The sequence below is a fragment of the Coenobita brevimanus genome, chromosome 54 (assembly GCF_032717465.1).
Source record: "Coenobita brevimanus isolate Jiangsu-jjx chromosome 54, ASM3271746v2, whole genome shotgun sequence".
NCBI lineage: Eukaryota > Metazoa > Arthropoda > Malacostraca > Decapoda > Coenobitidae > Coenobita > Coenobita brevimanus.
Window position 1 is genome coordinate 37,344,921 of NC_137007.1, and position 25,703 is coordinate 37,370,623.

The window sequence follows — 25,703 nt, forward strand, 5'->3', positions numbered from 1 at the left end:
CATCTCAGTATACTCTCGTCCCACTTGATAAATTAATTCCCCTGCTGCACATCTTTCACAAATTTACATATTTCTTATCCTAACCAACTTACATACAACAAATATTATTTCTGCAAATACGAAATGGCATGGAGCTGAAGCCTGGAATACATGTCGCTTGTAAAGAAAGCTGAACTAAAGAAAAAGCAAAAGCATGATCCACCCGTTTCGAAACGTCTGGGCAACACTGCGATTAAAAGAGAAAGGAAGACTGTCTGAGAAATATAGTTCTTGAGCTGACCAGTAGTGCTTACGAAAGACTGAGAGCACTGGTCAACTACTGCATTAAAGATCAGTCATTTTTGTTAATCATGCTTTACAAACTACGGATCTCCGAACTAGCACAGTATCCTGAATCGCAAAAGATATAAAGAAGGTGATCTTTGTACTATGAATGACAACAAAAAGAAAGAAATAATATTCAAACAACAAAACTTTGGTTAAATAACAGTATCAAATCTACCACTTGAACAACTGACAGGGCTGTGAAATCACGACCTAAAAAAAAAAAAAAAAAAAAAAAAAAGAGGACTGGGTCTGGACTCACATCTCTCCTCCATATGACTACTGAGGCCCTTGGGTTTGCCTGGATGGTACACTCGAAGTACACGTCGTCGCCCTCCTTGATGTTGGCCACGTTGAGGGAGGCGCCAAAGGAACACGAGGCTATGGGTGTGTCTGTGGGAGAGAAAGAGGAGGGGTGAGGAGAAAGGAAATTCTATACAGTTACCTAACTATGCTCAGTCGCTCCTCTCCCTCCACTGGTCCTTCTCTGTTCAACTATTTCGTTCAACTTAACGAACCCCATAATAACAAATTGGACTTGGCCCTGTAACCTTGGCTTTCGGCTGATAACTCTCAAAATCGAAGTACTTCATCCTTGCCTGACTCCTAATACTTCCAACCACGCAGGTCGAAATCAGATCAAAACGGCCTGAGTTTACCTACACTGTGACCTTGCCTTCTGACCCTTCTCTGTGGCCATGACCTATGACACTGTTCTCAAAATCGAATATTTTCGTTCTTGCCTTACCCTCAACCCTTACACCAAGTTTAATCTGAATAGGATAAAAACTGTTTAAGCTGATTTTAACGTGCGAGCTTGACCTTTGGCCTATTGTTCTAATAAATGTCAGATAAACCTCCTTAGGTGATCTTCAGTCCTTCCATCAAGTTTGATTCCAATTTTAAAAAATCATAACTGCTCTAGTTATTTTGTTCACACGCTGACACAAGCGAAATCTTTCTGAAATAAATGTAAATGAAGAGATTTAAAACAGAGATGGCGTAATGCTTAAATGCTCAATTATCCGGCTTTTGTGTCATATTAAAATCACTGGTATGGAAAATTCGCATATCAGATTACATTTAGTTTCACAAACAAACGGAATGAAACTACCTGGGTAGAGCTATGCCGATCTAGTGCACTGTAGCCTAAGCTGATCTCTTTATAACATTTCCTAAGTATTTATTTCCCATAAGTTGGCATGCTACACCTGAAATAAATATTGTACAACTTTTTCCTACCACATTCAGTAAGACATACCCCTTGAGATACAAATTAAACAATGACACGTTTATCTCCTTCAGTCAGAGGACGTAATTTAAAGTCTACAATATTGTTACTGTTTTCAGACGACTTCGTTCAATTCGGGAATGTTATTATTGGTGAGGGAATTGATCATTACTATATAACACTTCCAGTTTAAAAATCTTCCATAAGGTGTAAAAATATATCGTATTGTGATAGCAAGAATAAAAGACGACTTAGGACTTACAAAGGACGGAGAGCACCCAGGTGTCCTCTCGCTTGGCCGGGGCTGCGTGGGTCTCGGCGATGCAGCGCAGGAAGGAGCCGTCGTCCTGTCGTCGCGGCGTGATCACTACGCGGCTCACGGTCAGGTTGCCGTCCTCGGTGGTCTGTTGAAGGTCATGTGAGGTTACATAAGGATATAAACAAGAAAAGACATTCACATACTTCAACAATTTTTGTACGGATGACTTTTTTTTGCCCAAGTAGACAGTATACTTGTGTTATATATATATATATATATATATATATATATATATATATATATATATATATATATATATATACAATACACCATGCTGATAGGTTGCCACGTGTCGCTGCATTTTCTCAGAGTACCTCGGTATCACCAAAATACAAATGCATTGACAACTGTAGTAAGGTTTACATATTCGCATAACCACATAGTGTATCAGAATACGACACGGGAGCCAATACCCACCCGTCCAAACCTATGCCCGGTGCTAATGAGAGGCTAATTAGTGCAGTCAGGCCAGTTAACATGCTGGTGGCTGATGAGAGAGAAAGAGGTCAGCAGTGCCGTGACATGAGATGGCCCAGCTGTGTCACTGGTCGTTCTCTTATCCCTTCATGTAACCCAGATTATTCATGCTTTATTCTCTTTCATTTAGACGATTTCACTCAGACTAGGAAAGCACCCTAGTAGAGAATGGGCTTAAGTAGGATGTATATATCTAACCCCTTCAGTTCCAAGTCTCTCCTCAGTTAAATAGAATCGTCCGGAGAGAGCTCAGAAAAGATAAAATAAATAAATAAATTGTACTGAAGGGGTTAATGGAAAAGATATTTGTGTGAGAAAACGTGAGTAAAACAGAAAAAGGTTTTGTGGCACTTTGACCATACACAGTAAAAATGATGAGTGAAGACTGAATACATATCCTAGATTACTGTCTCTCAGCTACTCTCTCTCAACTCCAACCTCTAAGCTATTGTCTTTTTGCTGCTTTCCCCCGGCCACTTCCCCTACTCTATTGTGACTAATATCTTTCTCTAAATTCCCGTCCTTCTGTACATATTCACATGATATTTACCCCTGCCTACTTCTGCTCTTCCTCACCTACTGTCTATCAAGTACTTCTCTCACAGGCACTTTCGATAAACTACTGCCCCACTAATTCCTCCTTACCTAATGGTCGTCTTTCCCCTCTTTGCTCCTTAAGTACTTTCCCCCGTCAACTTCCCCCCAACTACCGTCTTTCAGCTACTTCCCCTCCACCACTTTCCCTAAATCACTGTCCCATAACCACAGTACACCCTTACGTATTAAAGACTCTCATCATTTTCTTCGTGATGTACTTCCCTTAAACTACTGGTTCTAAACTACAGCCTTATAGGAGCTTCGCCCAACTACTTCCTCACCTCTAACTACAGTTTTTCAGGTACTTCTGCCAACTACTTCCCCGCTTATAAAATACCTCCTTATAGCTACTGCCAACCACATTGCCGTCTCTGCCTATAACTACTTGCTGCCTTATAGCTGCTTACCCTACTGATTTCCCTCCTCTAAGCTACTGACTATTAGGTACTTACTCTACCACTTCCCCGCCTCTAAGATACTGACTTTTAGGTACTTCCCCAGCTACTTCCCCGCCGTACTGACCGTGACCGTGGCCTGTAGGACTCTCTGACGTCCGGACCACCAAGTGACGGATGGAGGGGGTCGAGCCCCCGTCACGGCGCACTCCACCTTGTACGTACCCCCGGCTCTGAGGGACTGGTTCGATGGAGGGCGAATTCGCACGGTTAGGGGGGGCACTGGAGAGGGGAGTGAGGATTGTTGTTAGTATCGTCATCATCACTATCATCATCATCATCGTATCATCAAACATCCTCTCAGTATCAACATTACTGCATCTTCATCTTAATCATCATCATTATCATCATCATCATCAAATATCCACTCAGTATCATCATTAGGCCATCTTCATCTTCAACGTTATCATCATCATAAACAATACCGCTGTAATTTTTATCCTCTTTGTCGTTATCAGCAACACCAAATATATAATTATGATTTTCGACATCTTAATCTTGACCAAAACCATCATCATGATTACTAATAATACCAACATCATTAACATCATCACCACCAAAAATAACTATCATCATTATCATTATGGTCTTCACCATCATGATAATTATGATCACCCTAATAATAATAATAATACTAATACTAATAATAATAATAATAACAATCGTTGATTTAACATCAGTATTGTCTTTAACATCACTTCTCATCCTTAACAAGGGAGAAAGAGAAGCAGACTGAAGGAAAGACGGGGTGGAAGGGTGAGATGGAGTGTGAAAAAGCATGAAATAGCGTGAGGCAGGGTGACAGAGACAGGGCGAGTGAATAAGGGTGAGAGGGAAAAACAGGGTGAGAAGCAGGGTGACTGAATTAAGACACAGGAAGGCAACCAGGCAGAGTAGATCAGGGCAAGTAAACAGAACGAAGAGTGAGGCTCAGTGAATGAGAGGCAGGGTGAGAGACAGGCTGCCAGGGGATAGAGAGAGAGAGAGAGAGAGAGAGAGAGAGAGAGAGAGAGAGAGAGAGAGAGAGAGAGAGAAGACGGGAAGAGACAAGGTAAAAGAGAGACTGGGTGGATAGGCAAGGTCAGTTAAGAGAAAGACAGCGAGAGAGGGATGACCGTGTGTGTGTGTGTGTGTGTGTGTGTGTGTGTCAGGAAGGACTGAACCGCGGGATTAAAGTCTCAACCTGCAACAACAAGGATAACGCGGGATTTTATCTTTATTAGTTTTTAACCCATCTTTATGTCATGTGGCCAAAATCGACCTCAAAGTCAGCACATCTTTTTTGCACCATAAACTTTTTTTTTTTTTTACGATGCTTTCATATATCGCCAAGAACATGTATCATCATCATCATCATCATCAATCATCATCATCAATCATCATCCGATTTTCCATTATGCGGTTAAAATGGATCAAAGAATATAAGTATCTGGTATACTGTATATCTGTACAACATTTTAAATTACTGTCAACGATTTATTACATCGTCATCATCATCATCATCCTTTCATTACGTAGTTAAAATCAGCCCCAAACAATACAGATTCATCATTCTGTTTTCATTTTTCGTCTGCAGCATGTATCATCATCATACCTTTTATCCAATGTCATGCTAAAATTCGAGTGTATATACCTTATTTATTTATAACACTATTATTTATCGCTAAGAGCAGGTATCATCATCATCATCATGTTTTCCGCTATTCAGTTAAAATCAGCCTCAAAGTACCTACAAATTGTTTACGATACTTTCACGTATTGTCCACAATATGTATCTACTCTTAAACTGTTTATTAGACAGTCATGATCGTGTCAATTTATGTGTATAATTAAAATACACTCAGTTTTCGTTGGCAATGTGTATCCTTTCTTCAGTCTGTCTTTACTCCACAGAAGGGTGTTCGAGATGACGCCTTCATGTGATAGCATCGATATAACCAGGCGGCTCCACTGCCTGGCTATACAATCGTTGCTCATTAACTTCACTAGCCCCGTAAAGGAGGATGGTGGGTTGCAGGAGAAGAGCACCTTACGACTGCAGTCCATCGGGTTCCCGTTTCCGATGGCCCAGATTGGAACTACTGCCGCTACTACTACTACTGCTACTACTACTGCTACTACTACTACTACACAGACCGAAGCAAGAAGATATAAACCATCCCTACGAAGCCTCTCACCCAAATTAAGACTTTCAATTTATTCCAAGTACTGTCAGACGATTTTATTCAGCTAAAGGACGGCACCTGTGATTGTACTGTTATTTCTTTCACTACGATGGCGTCTTTCGTAGTCCACTTTTGCTTCCATCAGACAATTTTTTTTTTTTCCATCAGAATTTTTTTTTTTTTAATAGAGACTTGTTGAGCTGGAAAGACGAGCAATAACCTTCACTAACCCTGGAGAGACGAATTTTACCCATCATTATCCCCTTCAGTACGAAAAGTCTCTCCTATGCTGAATGAAATCGTCTAGAGATAGCAAGAATAGACTAGATAAAGGCGTCATCACACACACACACACACACACACACACACACACACACACACACACACACACACACACAAACTCCATCTGCTTCTGACGTGTCCCCCAGGCTCTCCCTCTCTCTCTCTCTCTCTCTCTCTCTGAAGTTTTGCAAAATACACACGTACAAGTTAAGGTCTGGAGGCAATGTTGGAGATAGTGGTGATGGTGATGTTGGTGGTGATGGTGATACTGTTGCTGGTGGTGGTGGTGATGGTGGTGTCAATGTTGTTGTTGCTGTTGGTGGTGGTGGCGTGATGGTGGTAGTTGGGGGGCAGGGGGTAGAAGTTGGGGAAGGGACTAGCATAACATTTCCAAGAATATGCCTTTAGCTCCCTCCTATGCAATACCGCAGACCAAAGGCAGAGTTTACGCAAAGGAGGGATTAAACATAGCCTTCACTAACCCCTTCGCTTTGGTAAATCTCCCCAAAGCTGAATAAAATCGTCCGAAAATAGCAAGAGCAAATGAAGAGGAGATATCGATCGGATCTGAGGGGTGAAGATGAGATTTGAGGCTACAGGTGTACTAGAAACAGGTCCTCCCTTTCACAGTCCGTCTGCCTGTTGACTGATATGGTGGTTCAAGGTCGTATTCTAGATGGCACTGTGGGCTTCGTGGCACTTATTCTGTAGCGATTTATTGCACCCAATACTCCTCGATATTCGCTTTTATTCTGTTAACTTATTTATAGTATCGACACATTTGCCTCAGTAACAGACGAGGATCACAATAAGTGTAATATTAATTTTAAAAACGTAGAGTATGAGGTCCTACGTAGTCTCTTACGCCACCCAGACTCCATTCTCAGTCAAACACCTGTATAAAGATCAAGGTGTATGGAACCTGAAAGTCTGGTGACCTTTTTGGGGTCACTGCGAGTTTTAGATGTCGTTAGCCAGCATGTAATTCAACAGAGTGCATTTTCAGGGAGGGATGGAAGTCAAATACATCTTACTCTCATCCTGGGTTTAATAAAGAACTGTCTGATATAGAGGGTTTGCCTGTCACTTCGCTGTTCAATTAATAATAATATTGATAATAATAATAATAATAATAATAATAATAATAATAATATAATAATAATAATAATAATAATCTTCCTCACCCTGCCCTAAGGTGGGAAAGGAGGTCTGGATGATGATGATGATGATGATGATGATGATGATGGTGATGATGATGATGATGATGATCTTGATAATAACAATAATAATAATAATAATAATAATAATAATAATAACAACAGCAGCAGCAGCAGCAGCAACAACAACAACAACAACAACAGTAATAATAATAATAATAATAATAATAATAATAATAATAATGATAATAATTCCCTTTTTGATACTACTCCAAGACCAACACCTAAAAACCGAACGTCTGTTACATCAGTACCAAGATTTTCTTTTGCCTCCGTAGTCATTCAAACACATAAAGTGACATACAAGTAAATTTTCCTTGTTTCCTCTCCCTAAGCGAATTATTCTGCCTTTGCATCTTGATATTCGGCTGTATGTTACCGATATAAACAATGTCGACACTTTAAAGACGATCACAAACACACAGGAAAATATTATCATCTTCATTATAATCAAGTGTTTTCCACATACATTTGACTAACTCAGGTGATTTAATTTAGTTTAGGGTACACCTGTGGTAGTGAGGGGGATGAGAAGCATCATCATCATCATCATCATCATCACCCCATGGAATCCGCCTCGCCTATCAGTTTCTCCCATTCCGAATAAAGCAATGTGGATTTAAGAAGAAAAAAACTAGAACAAGAGGTATTTAATAGGGAGGAGTAATATGCAAAATAAATAGCCATGGAAGAAGTGTTACGAATTTCCCCGAGGCGACGAGAATTTGGGCCACAAAGAGATGTGTATTCCAGTGTAGCGATGTGAGGTGTAGTGTAGCATCTCGGTGTGGTGTGTGTGGTGTATCAAAGGTGTTGTGGCCTTCAAGAGGGTAAAGGAAATGTTAGTGGCGAGGCAGGCAGGAAAGCTGTATTTATAGAGCTGAATAGAGTGTGTGTGTGTGTGTGTGTGTGTGTGTGTGTGTGTGTGTGTGTGTGTGTGTGTGTGTGTGTGTGTGTGTGTGTGTGTGTGTGTGTGTGTGTGTGTGTGTGTGTGTGTGTGTGTGTGTGTTAAAGGTTTGAGAGGCAGTCTATTAGAGAAATCAAAATATTCTGTGGATGGTGTCGGTTTTTCTTATAGCTGAATATTACATGACATAAAAAAAAACGAGTAATTATGTTCAAAGCCATATAATTTTACTGGTGGCTATTACTAGTTTTTGTCAAGAATTTTTGGAACAGGTGAGTAGTTCATGAATTATTTAATATAAAAGGTTGTTTTGCTCAAAGTAAAAAAATATTTAGGTATTACGTGTATGTGGTAAAGGACGACTGACAGAGTAATGTGTTTTTCTTCGTTTGTGTCTTCAGTGCCATGATCCCTGTTATTATTTTATTTTTGTTACCGTCAGACGATTTTATTCAGCTTTTATATGGCCTCTTGTTGTGAACAGGTCAAGAGGATTACTTCACTAAACACGTAATTAGGCTCCCACAGTCAGCATAAAATTGCCTGGCAGAAACAAGAACATTAAAACGAAAAAAAAAAAAAAGTAGCCGTCACCATACTGAAGGAGCCAAGGTAAAAATTAGACAGCCTGCCACTAAACTCGCCCACCATTAGCATAACCGTGAAAAATTCAAGGCAGTTTTATAGCAATTTCCTGCATAATGGTGGTAACAAATTGTCTGGGGCGCGCGAATCATCGGTGACGTACGCATGCATAAAATCACTTATCGTATTCATTGCTTTGGTGCTGAAGGCTGCACTGTGGTTTTAATATTTCTGCTATGACAAACGATTTTTTTTTTCAGAATCAGGAGAACCCCTCGTGAAAATCGCTCCTTATACTTCTTATTTTAAGGAGCACTGAAGCAGAAGGGGGGGGGGGAGGGGAAGCAGGAGTAGGGACTGACAAAACGGTGGCTAGGAACTGGGTAAGATGTAGGTCTACAACTAGGTAAGAGGTAGGATTAGAACCATTTAAGAGGCAGGCCTAGAACCAGGCCTGATGTAGGCTTAGAACCAGGTAAGAGGTATGCCTAGAACATGGTGGAAGAACAAGACAATGGTTGGGGGGAGTGGAGTGGCTGAGAGAGGATAGTTGGATGGCTGGGAGAAGAGAAGCAAGAGAATGAGGAAGCAGTAGAAGAGAGCAAAGCGGTGGCTAGGAAGAGTGCAGTAACAGAGAGGAGACAAGAGAAAATCTTTGGGTGGGTGGGAGAGGAGGAAGAAAAGGTAACTCGCGAACTCTTTTACATATATCCCAACCTGACAAGGACCCCTAATACCTTTCAATTTGGCTGAGAATAGACTACTGCTAGACTGGACTGATGCTTTGACTAATACCCAAGGAGACTCATTCCTACCTCATGACTAAGGCTCACCTAATTCCATCTAACCACATCTTCAATATTCAAGTTGTGGCCATTCAAATATGTCGGGTAAAAACAAATCGAATGTAGTGGAGTATATGGGGGAGGGTGGAGTGTTGTGGGAGGATGTAGGCTGCTGTGTAGGAACAAAAATTTTTGGAAGCCCTTTTGTTGGACTGCGGCGTCAGATAACAGATATAAGGACAGCTGAGGACATACAGATATACAGACAACCTGAGAGTATGTTAGTTTCTTTTTTTCTGACTGACGTAAAAACTGATGACGTTTTGTCCTGACTGAAAATAGAAAGTCTAACACATCACTCCTATTAAGGAATTTAATGCGAATGAAATTTATATTGAACACTTTGAGTCCTAGGGCTTTTTCACCGCAAGAATACCATCTGCTTAGGAAAGATAAAATAAATATATAGATAAATAAATAAATACGCATATAAACAAACAAGGAGGAGTACTCAAACAGTGCAACACCCACGCCCACCAAATATTCTCGTCTGGCGTTAGCTGGAATAAAATACCAAAGTTGTTCCGACCATGAGAGGGTTAAAGTTTTCATAAATTTACGTTCGTTACGAGTTACAACTACAGTTTCGCCAGATGTTTTACAATTTCATGGTTGAGAATTTACCGTACGTGGCTAAAAGTAACTAAGGTGATTAGTTTGAAAAGTTCAGTTCACAGTTTTCTCATAATGTAACAAACTTTTGCACAGGAACTGGGACACACACACACACACACACACACACACACACACACACACACACACACACACACACACACAAACTGTATGGTTAAGAGAAAAAGCCGATATCCACAATGCTAAGAATTCCAGGTTTTGCCACAGTCTAAATTACTGATATTAGCATTATCTATTCCCATTATTGAAAACGGGGTGGGTAGGATTCACAAGCAAGTAGTAGTAGTAGTAGTAGTTGTAGTGGTGGTGGTGGTGGTAGTATTTGTTATTGTTGCTGTCTCAGGCTCATATGAACGTGAACCCACTGGACTGCACACTGAAGTTGTTCCTCTCCTGCAGCTCACCTTCCTCCTGTTGGGGCATAGGAAGGAAGCTGAGGGACGTTTGTATAACCGGTCAGCTTCGCCACTTGATCATATCGGTGCCATCACATTAAGGCGTCCCTCTCCAGCATCCAAAGGCAAGGAAAAGACCAAAAAGGAAATAAAAGAAATACGGTCACACTGCCTGATAAAAATGCGTCATATTTCCATTCACTGATCATTGAAGCTTTACAAATTATCGACTTCACATCACTCCAGGTGCTACACTTCGCTAAGCCTCTCTCGCAAACACCTGTGAGGTAGAGCAACTGCAAAGATGGTTAAGGTACAACCCTTTTCATGTGCCTCCGAAACACTAATTCATCCACTGAGTCTCCTCTATCATGACCACTTTTGCATCCTTACCGTCCATACTTCTCATTCACACACATTCAAGACAATATCAAGCCATCTTCTCGACCTACTACACTCTCTACACTCTCACCTCATTCACGTACACCCTTTGGTGACATACATGTCAACCCCTTCTATGATGTCTCCCTGTTCACAGTGTCAGGCACTTTAACCACATCCATGAATGCCATAAATGCTTTACAGTCCTTCTTACAAACTTTCTCCACTATAAAACACAATCAGGCTCTGTATATAAAAGCCTTACAGTCCTTCTTCACATAGTTTCTTCATACAACACTTTTCAAGATCCATTAATAATACTAACACTTGAAATTCAGTCTGAAATAATTTACTAATATAAGCTTTTTAAAGATCCCCATACTTATCCTTTCACCTTGTCTTACGCTTTTCCCAGAACATACTTACTTACCACTGAAAACATTACTTACTTTCTCCACCTAATGCCTCCACTATTTGTGTTTTCAAGACACTGTAAACAACATAAATATCACTGAAGAAACTGGGTAAGAAAACGGCCTCTCTCTCAAGGACTTTCGCAAGATCAAACGTCCATTTTTCCCGCAGTTGCTTTGGGAATGTTTCTTTAAGTCTGCCCCGTGCTGAGCTGGACAAACATGCTGTATTTTATGGGATCGTGTGTAAGAGAGAAAAGTTGGTGGAGGGAGAAGGAGGAGAGGGAGGCCGAGAATGAGAGGAAGGAATATAAAAGTGGAAGAGAGAGAGGGAATGAGGTGAAAGAAGGAAAGGAAAGAGTAAAAAAGTGGAAGAGAGAGAGAGAAAATGAGGTGAAAGAAGGAGAGGGAGTCTGAGAATGAGGTGGAAGGAGAAAAAAAGTGAAGAAGGAAGAGATGACAGGGAAAAATGAGAAGGGGAGGATCTAGAATGAGAAGGACGAAAGAACGAGGAGAGGAAGACCAAGAATGGGGTGGAGGGAAGTAAAAGTGGCGTGAGAGAATCAAGCGGAAGGAGAAGAAGACCGAGAATGAGGTGCGAGATAAGAGAAAGATAATGAGGGGAAGATATAATGAAAATAAGACCGTAGACTGAGGTGTAGAAAAATATTAAAAGAAAAAAAAAAACATGAGGAAATACATAGCTTGAGAAAGGAAGGAAAGAAGAGAGGGAGGCCGAGTATTTATTGAAGGAAAAAAAAAAAAAGATGAATGTGATTAATGGAAGAAGGACAAGAGAAAGACTGAGATCAAGATTAGAATATGAGGGAGGAAATATGGAAATGAAAACGATGTGAATATAAGAAAGTGTTGATGAAAGTGAGGAAAGGAGACGTGGATATCAGAGAATGTCGTGGGGAATGAAGAGAGGACAATGAAGCCAAACTGTCCCGGTCGCATAAGATGAACTCTGGGATCAGGCGTTTGGCAGGAGATAGATAGACCTGTTGCTGGGGTCTCTCTCTCTCTCTCTCTCTCTCTCTCTCTCTCTCACACACACACACACACACACACACACACACACACACACACTCGAGGGGGGGGGGGTTGCTGCTAGGGTTCTATCTGAAGGGGGTCAATGTGCCGATAGGGCAGTACCAGAGGGAATATGTAGCATGGGGTGAGGAGTGTGTGGAGGGGAGGGGAGAAGGGAGAAGGGAGGGGAGGGGAAATGGGGAGGAAGGGAGAGGAAAGGTGAAGAAGGGGAGGAGAGAAGGAGGCAGAGATAGAGAGAACGTGGGTGCTGGAGAGGAAGTACAGAGAGGGCGAAGGAAAGGGAAGGGGGGGAGTGGAGGGATGAAATGGGAAGGAAGGAAAGAGAGGAAAGGGGGATGTGGGACCACCGATGAAGGAGAGAGAGAGAGAGAGAGGGGTGGGTAGGGGAAAGGGGAAGCAGAAAGGAGGGGGGGGGTAGGAGCTTAGGGGATGGATTGATGTAGGGGAGTGGATTTGGATGGAGAAGGGGGGGGGGAAGGAGGAAGGAGGACAGGAGAAGAAAGAAAAGAATGGAAGGTAAGGGAAGGTCGATGGAGAGGGGAGGTAAACTGAATGGAGGATATAGGGAACGTTGAGGAATGGGGTGTGGAAGGGTGGATTAGGATGGGCAAGGTGGAGAGATGATGACTGGAAGGAGGTGGGTGAGAAGGTAGAAGGAATAAAGGGAGACTGAAGAAGAGGGTTAGGAGACGATAAAGAAGAGAGGGAAGTGTGGGAAGGTGAATTCAGAAAGGCAGGGAGAGAGAAAAGGAGGGGTTGGAATAGAGTTAAGAGAAACAGGAATGTGAGGGACGTGGAAGAGATGTAAAGGGATAAAGAGGGATGAAAAGGGGGAAGGTGGAAGAAGAAAGAAGAGGCTGTTAGGGGGATGGGAGGATGTGAATAATGAAAGGGAGAGGGAGATGAAAAGGCAAAGGAGAAGGGAGAGAGGAAGGAACAGTGTGACAGGGATTATCTCATGAGGGGACAGATGGTTAGGGATGTGAAAGGGAGACTGCGTAAGAGGGAGAGGCGGAGAAAGAGGGACTGGGGTGTGGAAAGGGAGAGGAGGAAGAGGGGAAGACAGGAGGGGACTAGAACAACAACTAAGATAAATGGTATGGGTGAGGGAGAAAGAGAGAGAGATGGATGACCAGAAGAGGGGGAGGGAAGGGAAGTGAGAGGGAAGGACGAAGCGGGAGAAGGGAAGAGTGAAGATACGATTGCGTGGGGTGGGAATGAAGGGAGGATGAGAGAAAAAAAATGGGGAGATAGAACGGTGAATGGGGAGGGGCGAGAGAAAGGAGAGGGGTGAAGGGAAGAAGAAGGGGAGGGGAAGAGGACGTAGGAGGGGAAGGCGGATGAGGGGAGGAGATGAAGAGGGGAAAAAAGGGGAAGGGTATCTAGGTCGTGAAAAGTGGAAAAACAACAAAAACATCAACTGGGACAGAGTGTATGAGAGAGAGAGAGAGAGAGAGAGAGAGAGAGAGAGAATGGGAATAAGAGAAGGAGGGGGAGGAAGAGTGAGAGGATGAAGAAGAAGAAGAAGAAGAAGGCGAGAGAGGGAGAGGAAGAGGAAGAGATTTGAGGAAAGAGAGGAAGGAAGAGGGTGCGATGGAAATAAGGAAGGGAAGAAGAGGAAGAGAGAAAGAGAGAAATATATGGACAAAGCAGAGAGAGAGAAACAGACTGGGGAGCAAATGTCACCTAATGGGAAAGACAAAGGGAGGGAAGGGAAGAGGTGTGGGAGGGGAGGGGGAGAGGGCTTTCAGGAGAGGACTACGAGCACAAGAACGGTTGAGATGGATGACATGGAGGAAAGGAGGAGAGAGAGAGGGAGGGAGAGAGAGAGAGAGAGAAAAAAGGAAAGGCCTATGAAGGGGGGAAAGGGGTGGGAATGAGAGTGAGAAAGATAATAGAGGGAAGAGGGGAAAGGGAAAAGGGAGGGGGAGAAAAGCAGTGTGACAGAAGATGGGTGGGGGACTTTTGGGAATGGAGAACAACTGAGGTGGATGGTATGGGATGGGGTGAGAGGCGCTGGGAGAGAAACACGGTGAGAGGTGGAGGAGAGGGATGTGGAGAAAAGGAGAGGAGAGTGGGAGGAAAAGGAGGGGAAAGGAAGGAGAAGGAAGGGGGGAATAGCGTTACGAGATTCTTGTCTGTCAGCCATGTAAGATGAGAAAAAGAATATTAATGGGTAGGTTGGAAAATAAATCGCTAAGGAAGAGGTGCTACGGAGATACGGACCCATTAGTATTATAAGAATTAGAGTCAACGTCAAATGATATTAACCATTTCAAATAGAGTCACAAGAGCCAGAGTGTTTATAATTGCACCTTAAACCCTCTCTCGGTCAGGGTAACTCTAGTATCCTATTCGAACTAAGTAGGACAATTTCATTCAGCTGAGGGTAAGCAACAGTTGACAGTGCTAATACAGATGCCATTATCCCCCTATATGGTCTGGACAACTCTGCTCTTTTAGTCAACTTGATGCCAGACGATTTTCTTCAGCTGAGAGTAATAAATTGAAGCCTGATGTCCTGCTGCGGTGTTCACGATTATACACTAAGTACAGACACCAAAGCCGGATCTAGTGTGTGTGTGTGTGTGTGTGTGTGTGTGTGTGTGTGTGTGTGTGTGTTTTACATTTCGAAACACATGATGAAGAGGTATGAAATATTGCAATGTGGGTCACGCGCAAGCGCACACACACACACACACACACACACACACACACACACACACACACACACACACACATCAGTCTCTCCCCTATCACATATACGATATTACACCATACAAACACGAATATCATTTGCATTAATACCGACACACACACACACACACACACACACACACACACACACACACACACACACACACACACACACACACACAAACGCGCGCGCGCGCATTCATCATCCACCCCTCTCTCTCTCTCTCTCTCTCTCTCTCTGTCCACTATTTTCATCCATTCACACACACTGGTAACCCGCGTCCCCCCCCCCTCCTTCTCTCTCTCTCTCTCTCTGGATAATTTGGCCAGCCCGTGTAATTTCCAGCTCCCAGCCAACGCGACGGACAGGTGGTGATAAATTAATTATCATATATTTATAACTGCATTGTGCAAATTATTCCATGACGCCCAGTGAGAGTGGCCTGAATTATGCAATACATTAAAGGGAATAAAGTGGGAAAATGAGATAGCTTAATCGGATAGTGGTCTTTGTTTCATTAGTAGAGTATACAGCCATTTACGGAGGAGCTACTGTACTTCATTACCCTCTCTCTCTCTCTCTCTCTCTCACACACACACACACACACACACACACACACACACACACACACACACACACACACACACACACACACACACACACACACACACACACACACTTGCGCTTCAATACGCCATATATAACAACAGTATGTGCATACTTTCTCCTTCTCCTTCATCTGCTTGGAATATTACTTGATTTGAAACTCAGCCGCGTCAGTGCTGCCCCATACGAGTTTACTGCTTTTCTTCACAGGGTGTACTTCTACTGCCCTGCTCTACCATCCACTGCCATCCCATCCATCCTGCTCACTCCTCCCTGCCAAAACTTTGCATTAAGCCTCCACTTCGCCGGTACCGCTCTACATACAACGTCTATCTTCACAGAGTGTACTACCCCTGTTTTGCCGCACCATCCACCACAACAAAACCCATCCCGTTCCCATCTGTCCGTCCACTCCACACATTTCCTCGGCTGCCTGGCCTGTCATCACTGTTGTGTCTGCCCACTGCATGACCGATTCTCGCGGAGAGAGTGATTCCCAGATATAATTCTTTTATATAACGTCAAAGCATGAACTGGGATTGGATTTCTGTAAAGAGAAAGGGTAAATGTGAATGCTGAAGTGTTGTAGCGTTTGTGTTTGTGTGTGTGTCACTGTTTATATGTAACTGGTATGACATGGCTATCTGACTATCCTTCTATCTATGTCTGTTACTCTCTTTTTACTTTGTCTACCTATCTATCAATCCTACTGAATGTCTAGCCATCCATCCTACGATCGATCGTTCATCTATGCATCCATCTGTCTATCTATCTATCTATGTCTGTCTGTTTATTTATGTATCTATCAATTTGCCGTCTGTTTACCTACCTGTTTAATCTCTTACTTCCAAAGGCCTACCAAAATTCATCCAGTGTGGTAGTCTATAAACACCACCAAACGCCTCTACCACAAATTACCACCACTGTTGCCCTACACTTTCAGCCGTCCTCCCTCCCTCATGTACTCTTTTATTTCATCTTTCTACCTCGTTCTCGGGATTCCTCTCCTCGTTCTCCCATCAACTAGTTTATATTAACCCCTTCAGTATGTTGACGCCTTTTTATAGCATTATTTTACCCATCTCTTGTACTGAAAGGTTAATGAAGAGCCGTATCATATCCCCTCCCCCGCCAATCCCTGGTTCGCTTTATGGTGGCAAGAATAATATATGAAAATAATTTATCGCAGGAAGGAGATTCGTTGGATATTTTGGTTTAACGGTGTGGGTTTACAGAAATGAACCAGAAGGCTACATCACTAAAGCTTTGAAAGATGGCTGTTAATCTTACGTAAAGACCTGGGTTATGTAAATGCTACCCTCAACCCTGACAGTCTTTTATTTATTATTTTTCTAGTTTAGCCTAAGCGCATCTATTTCCATCTACCTCCAGTTATAACGATAAAAGTCAGGAACGCATGGGAAACCATAAAGAGCAATACCAAACTCACCGCATAAAAAAACGAGAGTAATAACTTGCAGTACCGCATTGAGGGCAATCAAGAATAATACAAATACATCGAACAATAAGACATAAATACTAATAAGGTTTAACATGAAAGAGCAACGCATAAAGGCAAGGAAAATAATAAGAACTACAGCAAAATAAGAACATTAGGAAGTAAGACGCTGTAATGTATAAAAGACCATAAAGAATACCAATGAACAGTAAAGCATAAAGGACTACAAAGGAAAATATCAAACAATAAAGCATTAACCACAATAAAAAAAAAAATTAGGTTGATAAAGATTATATACATGTGCAACGAAGAGAAAAAATAGCGATTTAAAAGTAAACAATCATAAACAGCAAAACATACGAGTAAAAAAAAAAATGAAAGTAAGGCATTACTAACACTGACAAATAAACAGGATTCAAAATGCAGATAAAGAAAAATAAGAACCAGTTAGGCACAAAGAATCAGCAATGCACAAAAGCAAATAAAGAATGCCAACGAACACAAGGGAATAAATAAAACTAACGAATAAGTGAAGACATAAGGTAAAGGAACAATAAGAATCATAAATGCACAAAAGACAAAGAAAGCCAACCAACAGCAAGACATAAACAACACTAAAGCATAACTGAAAACTCTTAGCTTAGATGACGTAAAATAAGAATCAGAAACACATAAGAGCACAATATCGAATGCCAACGAACAGCAAGACATAAATAACACCAACGAATAACCCGGGGACTCATAACGTAGATAAACTTTGGTAAGGTAAAGAGTGGGAGGGTCTCGTTACGACTAAAACGGGGACGTATGTTAGGGGCGAACGTGGATGGGGAGTTTGGGTCCTTTTTATGGCAGGGTTTTAAGTGGTGAGGAGAATCGTGAGGTGAGGAGGAAGAGCGAGAGGAAAAAGAGGGAGATGAAGAGGGAGAGGAGAAAGAAGAACAAGAGAGAAAGGAGGAACAGAAGAGATGTAGAAGATGGATGGAAAATCTGGGTCATTTTTACGGGGGCATTTTAATTAGTGAAGGGACCTGTGGGGCGAGGAGGAGAATAAGAAAGACGAGGGAGATGAAAGAGGAAAAAGAGGGAGAGGAGGAACAGAGAGAAGAGGGGAAGAAGGCGGGAAGACAGACGAGTTCATGATTTTTTCAGAGAGGTTAAGTGCTTAGCGGAATCGTGGGGTGAAGAGGACTGGGAAGAAAAGGAAGAGGAAGAAAAGAAAATGGTAGAATGAGAATTCTGAATCTTTTTATGGGTGTCTTTTAAGTGTGAAGGGAATAGGAGGAAGAGGAGGAGATGGGAAACTTGGGCCTTTTTTATGGGGTGCTGAAGGAAACTCTTGAATGAGGAAAGGATGGGGCAGAAGAGGAGTACGGAGAGGGAGTGGAACAGGAAGAGAAAAATGAAGAGAAGAGAAAATAAAGGATTGAAAGTGAACGGGAGAATGAGTGCGTAGAGGTGAGTGGTGTTGGCGAGTGAGGGTGAGGATAAGTGTTAGGGAGATGAAGATGAATAACAAGGAAAAGATGGATATGAATATGGAAAAGGAGAAGATGAAAGTGAAGATGAAGAGAGGGGGTGTGTGTAGATGGAGAGGGAAGAGTGTGCTCAGAATGAGGGAAGAAAGTGAGAAAGAGTGAGATAGTTTTATATTTTTTTGACGAATACGGTAGCCTTAATGAAATATATTACAGCGTCGGTAGCACTATGAGGGTTAATTTAGACAGCGTTTAACGTTTCAGTAGATAGGATTTTTATATGCTGGCAGAAAATCACCCTGAACTGGTAGGAATAAAATCTTTAGGTGCCTCCATGGCAGCTAAATATTTAAAGAGGTGTTTTATCATACAACAAGGAATGGTATGGTAAACCTGATACGGATACGAAAAAAAAAACCGTATCAATATCAGCTGTACAAATCACTGTTAGGTAACTTTCCATTTAAGATTTCAGTATTCCGTATTAAGAGGTGAATGAACTCTCAGTAATGAACCTAACAGAAAATAAACATAGAAATACTGTCTAAAAATTGGAATCCTCAACTTCTCCGAGCCGAGACCACTGCATGAGGTAATAACACATTATGAGAAGAGATGCAACAAAGGCGTGGATGTGCCTGGGAGGTAGGGGGTATAAGGAAGGTGGGAGGATGTGAAGGAAGTAGGGGTGTGAGAGAGAGATGGGGGAGGGGCACATCATACTACCACATACCACAGTCTTTTATTATTTTCTGTTTACCCACTCTACCATCTTCACCATATATCGTCTCTTACAAACCATCCAAAAAAACATATGGAGAGGATGAGAGAGGTGGGGGGGAGGTGAGGAAGGTGGGTAGATGTGAGGAAGGTGGGTAGAAGTGAGGAAGGTTGGGGACTGTAGGGGGCGGTATAAGTATGTACCGGTAAGAATATGTGTGTGTGTGTGTGTGTGTGTGTGTGTGTGTGTGTGTGTGTGTGTGTGTGTGTGTGTGTGTGTGTGTGTGTGTGTGTGTGTGTGTGTGTGAAGTGAGAGATGGTGTAGATGAAAGAGGAGAGCTGAATATACGAATCTCTGCTGACCAAAACAATCTAAGCAGATCTCATTCACAATTCAGATCAAGTGTCAGTGAGTTCGGTGCTATTCCTACGGTTAAGTTGGAGGAAGAAGGTGTGAGTGTGTGCTTGAGGTAAGGGCGGATAAGAGAAGGAGGAAGAGAAGGATTCGGAGGAGGAAGAGAAGGATTAGGATGAGGAAGAGGAGTAGGTGGTGGAGGAGGAGGAACTAGAGAGAATGATGAGTCTAGGTATTCAGAGAAGATAAAGTGAAACTAGACACGTACATCCAAAGCATTATTAAGTGTAAGTGTAAATGTTAGTGTGGTGGGGCTTGTACGGTCAGAGCTGGAGGTAGAATACATAAATTTTTGTTTCAGACAGGCTGAATGGAAGGTGGATGAGAAACGAGGGTGAGAAGCAGTAAAACAAAGCGAAATTCACACTCACAATTCAAATCCAGTGTGAGTGTGAGTGAGGTGGGGTTCGTGAGATTGGTGTTCGAGGCCCGACAGGAAAGCGGCTGAAGGAGGTGGTGTCTGGCGAGCGGTCCGAGGGTGAGGGTATTGTAGGGCTCGAGGGGCAGACCAATGGGCGCCTCAGTGGTCTGGTTCGCTGTTTCGTACGGGTCGAGTGAAGCTTCAGACTCCATCTCCTCATCTAAGAGCTCCGAACTGAGATACCACGACACCCGTGGTCTGGGCTCGCCTGTGTTAGGGAAGAAAGTACTTGAAAATATAATAAAATACCTAAAAGTATCACGAAATACTTACAAATATCAGAACTCTGCTGAAACTAGTCACCCACCCATCCATCATCCAATCTTATGTTCTCCCATGAAGAGCAGAGGAGTCTGGCGTTAGGAAATTTGGTCCTGACAGTTAAGATGAAAGTGATTAATAAAAGATATGAAAAAAACATTACCTGAAAACAATTCACCATACTACATGCAGTGTTTCAGAATCTTCTAAAATATAAAAAGAATAAATAAAGTAGTGTTTTTTACTGTGGACAGAAAATATAACTAACTCGAAACACATGCGGAAGTTAGTTTTACTTTTATCAAAACAAAAATTACAAATGTATTTCTTCATATTCTAGCACGTCATAAAATAAACATCTTCATAGTTAAAATAATTTAACAATAGCACAACTTATTATGAAAATGTATATAACATCATTCCATTACGCTATTTTTTTTTTTCAGAACACAAAATAGCTTAAAAGCGGCATGAATTATCTATGTTATATAGTTCTCTAACACTTTAAAGGACAAAGTTTTCCCCTCAGGTGAAGAAAATCGTCCAATCATAGCCAAAAGATATACACCCAAGTCGGACCCTAGTATATTAAGACAGAGTATGGTCACAGCGATATAAAATTTCATAAATTAATGCAATGAGGCTTAAAAATTTAAACAAGGATCTAATAAATAAATAAGAGCGTAAACCATAGCAGTAGTATGCAGATTTTCTAAAATTAAGTGTTTAAAAATGGGGATCTTTTGTGTCTGGTGCACTTTCTCCCATTTTTATGTAAGTTTCGTCAATGATAGTTTTTTAAGCCGATTCCAAACCGGAACTTATTTTCTGGGAGATTTTTTTTATTTAAATGTTAGGTTAGGCTAGTCAATAATAATAATTAGGTTAGTTGGTAATAATAATAAATAACATTAAAGTACAAACACAAAATATCCAAAATCTGAGGTATGCCGCCGTAAGCATTCGATGAACATAAGCATTGGTGGTATATCTGTTCAGTGGCGCTGCTCTAAACGCGGCTGTAACGAGTGGGTCTCAGTCACGAAAGGAACGTGGTTGAGGGTGGCATACTTCCGTTTTCCACCATACATGGAGGAAGGAGATGAATGTTGTATATTATTTGTTATTATTAACTAACCTAATTATTATTAACTAACCTAACTTAACCTAACTTTAAAAAATAATTTATCCCCCCAAATAAGTTCAAATTTGGAATCAGCTTGTAAACCTGTTTTAATGAAGAAATTTACATAAAAATCGGAGGAAGAGCACCAAACACAAAAGATCCAAAAATGGCAGTCATAATTCAGAGTCTTGCAGCGCTTTTTGGAAGTAACCTGCATATGCCTACGATGAATCACGTACTATAAAATCACGATAAAAATCCTTAAAAGAACACAAAATCCGTGCAAAAGACATTAAAAAATCTTAATATTACGCATAATTCCTCGCTAATAACACAAAGCGTCTTAAAAACGGCTTAGGCCATCTTAAAACCTCTTCCACGTCTCAGGAGGGATTTTTCTATGCAGGAGGATCGGGGAACAAAGGCCGGGCACATTCTGCTCCTGCCTCCTCCTTCCTGCATTAAGAAACTCTGCTATACGAAGGAGGGCGGGAAGCACTTAGCAATTTTCCCCCGGTGGTGCCATCTATCGGCCCGCTGGGGAAATTGAGTCTCCTTCGTCTTCTTTTTCACTATCATCAGCATTAATAGGCTATTTCCACCATGGCTATAATTATCATCACTATCTTCACCAAAAGCAATATATTAATTAGTGTCGTCATCATCATCATTCTCTTTATTATCATCATTACTGGCATTCTCAGTCTATTATTATTATTATTATTATTATAATTATTAGCCAATTACGAACAACACCATTATCATTCATCATAAGTAACAACATCATGATCATCAGTATCATCATTAACCTCATTATTCTAACGTCATCATGCTTTCCCTGTTCCCAATATTACAGATGGATGGGCACTGATTAGGACAGAGAACCAAGCAAAAAGAAAGATTACGAGAGCATGAGATACACCAGAGTCCCCAACAAACATAGGATCACACTTCCATCTCCACATACACAAAGCCCCTATGGAAATTAAGTATATATATTTTTTCACCCCCTCCAGTATATATATTTACACCAACTTCTCACCTTACACTCTGCAAAATTTCCACACCTATACCCGTGTGTGAGGTGGCTGGGACAGTCTTCTTAACTCCTACAATCCAATGATATATTTTTAGGTTTTGTTTTTGGTAATTTTCAGACGACTATATTTAACTGAGTAGAGGTTTTCGGAGTGAAGTTGCTCTAAATACCTTCCATCACACACACACACACACACACACACACACACACACACACACACACACACACACACACACACACACACACACACACACACACACACCAGGGGATTTAGGTGGAGATGTTCCCTGCCTACGATTATCAGAGATTCAAAAGCAAAATGTCCAGGCATCAGGGAGCGTTTTTGTTTTTGGCTATAATTTCTTTACACTCTTTTCTACGATGATCTGTCTATCTATCTATCTAACATTCTGTTAATCAATAAATCAATCCACCTACCTATCAATCTATTTTAATTTCTATTCCTATTTCCTCCGGCCAATGTTATTCACCTATACACATCTCGACCGTAGTATTAAATTATAGCCATCATTAACCCACAAAATACCTTAGACCATTTCAAAGCTGCACCTGATCGTCTGTTTGGTGGTAGGAATATAAGAAAATAGACGTCGCCGTACTGAAGGGGCTAATATTCTTTGGGTGGGTTGAATATTGAGGGATTTTGCTCGTCCTTGGTGCCATCTTTCTGAATGTGGGATGAAGTAAATGAGTGAGGGTTTGTGTATGGGGAGGGTCTGATGAAAGACAGAATGACATGGAGACGATTCGTGTGTGGCCGCCCATCCTGGGACTAAGGCTTCTGGGAACTGATAAATAAACAGACATGTAGACAGGTGATAGATAAATTGATAGGTACAGACAGAGGGATACAGACAGATAAATAGATAGATAAACAGACAGACAAATAGACAGGCAGGTAGACAGACTGATAGACAAACAAATTAATAGATATACAGATGGACGGACAGATAAAATGACGTAACAAAACAATCGTAAAACATCTACAATTACATTTTTCGCCAACCTGAAATTCTTACAAAATAGGGGAAAAATAAAATAATAAAGACTGAAAATAAGCAAAAATAAAGAATAAAAAACACGCACAAAGTAGGTAAAATATATACGAAAAACATAAGTACGATGCAGGTAAAATAAAAAAAAGATAAAGTTCATTGAAAAAAAAAAAAAATCAGAAAAAGCACAAAGAGTTACCCCCCCCTCCGCTGATTGGTAATACTTCACACTTTAAATGGATTGTAAATTGAACTCGCTCTCTCTCTCTCTCTCTCTAGGTGATCAAGAGAGAGAGAGAGAGAGAGAGAGAACCAGCAGCTACAACAAAATCCGTAACAGTAATATACACAACAACAACAACAACACTGATAAACACCAACAGTAACCACAACAACAATACCAACTACAATAACAACAAGACACAACAAAAATGACCAAAGCAGCGCACCAGTATAAATAACAGTCATATAGAACAATAACAAATGGAACGGAAATAAAGGCAGTGAATACGAAACTAGTTATGTCGCAAGAACAGAATAACAATAGCAGTAACAACAACGCGTGCGAGAATGTTCATGAAAATAAAAACTTATGAACCTGATGAACAAAAATGAATATGAGGACAAATAAAACTACCAATTTAGTCAGTTTGTTTTTACCAAAGATATATGTCACTTTCTTGCGCAGTTGATGGTCAGGTGTAGTCTTGCTGGAGGGCTGGTGTGACTATGCTGTTTTCACTTTAATATGGCCTCGATTTTAATTTTTTTGCTGCTTATTTCATACAGCTCAGTGGCAGAAAAATAAAATACGACACCTCTACATACTTTCCAACGCATTTTTTCTTGAAACTAGTATCATATATAATCTCTTGTTACAACGCAGCACTGAAGGTGGAAGGATGGCAATTTTAGGCCAAGTTAGAGTGAAAAGGGTGTTGCTATTAACCAAGGAGACTCGTTCCTACATCATAACTAAGGTTCACCGACAGTGGCTTAACCAGGTTTTCACAAATTCGGGGGAGGGAAGGACCACGATGGTACAAAGTCCTCTACCAGACACACTAACAATCACAACAGCAAGAAACACGCTAAATAAAGTAACAACAACGGTAAGCAAAAAATACACACAACTAGAATACTACAGTGCCATCATCCTTATTACTATTACTCCATACTATCTCCCACCATGGCTGCCACTACTGCTACCACCACTACACACTTTCCCACGTACCTCCATGCGCTACACAGGTGAGGATGATGTAGTCCCCCTCCAGGTAAGGTCCTAACTGGCCACTCACAGGTACTAGGGGGCGCCGCGCCAGGTCGCCCCCCTCCACCACACTCACGCTGGCTGGGGGCACTGTGGGGGGAGGGGAGAGGGTGTTAATGGGGTGTTAGTGGGGTCATACGTGGGTGAGCAATGGAGGGAAAGCCTATGCAAGCAATCAGATTGAAATGGAGAATCACAGTGAATACTCAATACAGAAATTTCATTATGCCAGTATAATTCTTAGGCCTACTCATAAAATATCATAAAATATCATAAGCATAATTTCAGTACTTGAGTATGTTTCTTTCCAACTAAAACATCGCCAAAGAAAAATAATAATGACTACTACTACAACTATAATAATAATAATAATAATAATAATAATAATAATAACAATAACTAGAGGGGCACTCAGTGGAGCATATCACTCCGACAATGGCAAAGTAATTTTCTAACCACACTTCATAATGGGTTAGGTTTTCTCATCATTAATTGTTTCACGAAAAAAAATTTCCGGATCCCCAATCTGTAATACTCTACGGATCGGTACCACAAGTTAATCGATTGTTCCCTGGGACATGGGCTATCTACTCACCAAATTTGATCGAATTATCTCTTTTAGTTTTTGGGTAATCCTGCTAACAGACGGGCAGACAGACAGACACACAGACAGACAGACAGACAGACAAATAAACAGGGGGTGAAAACTTACTTTCCATGTCGGAGAGAATAACACCATCATCGACAACAGTACTACTACTACTACTACTACTACTACCACCGCTACTGCTGCTGCTGCTGCTACTGCTAATACTGATACAACAACAACAACAACAACAACAACAACAACAACTACTACTACTACTACTATTACTACGAACACTAATAATAACCATAACATCAATTCAT

General features: G+C 41.3%; 1 protein-coding gene across 1 annotated transcript in view; it reads right to left on the reverse strand.

The window, feature by feature from the left end:
• Positions 1-25,703, reverse strand: part of LOC145400978 (adhesion molecule nephrin-like) — a 108,694-nt gene that overhangs the window by 52,538 nt on the left and 30,453 nt on the right. Inside the window, exons 4-8 of the mRNA XM_080273338.1 lie at positions 24,756-24,884; positions 20,030-20,287; positions 3,471-3,625; positions 1,818-1,959; positions 587-717 (exon numbers count right to left, since the gene is read on the reverse strand). Of these exons, the coding sequence (XP_080129464.1) occupies positions 587-717; positions 1,818-1,959; positions 3,471-3,625; positions 20,030-20,287; positions 24,756-24,884 (815 nt within the window). The remainder of the gene's footprint in view (positions 1-586; positions 718-1,817; positions 1,960-3,470; positions 3,626-20,029; positions 20,288-24,755; positions 24,885-25,703) is intronic.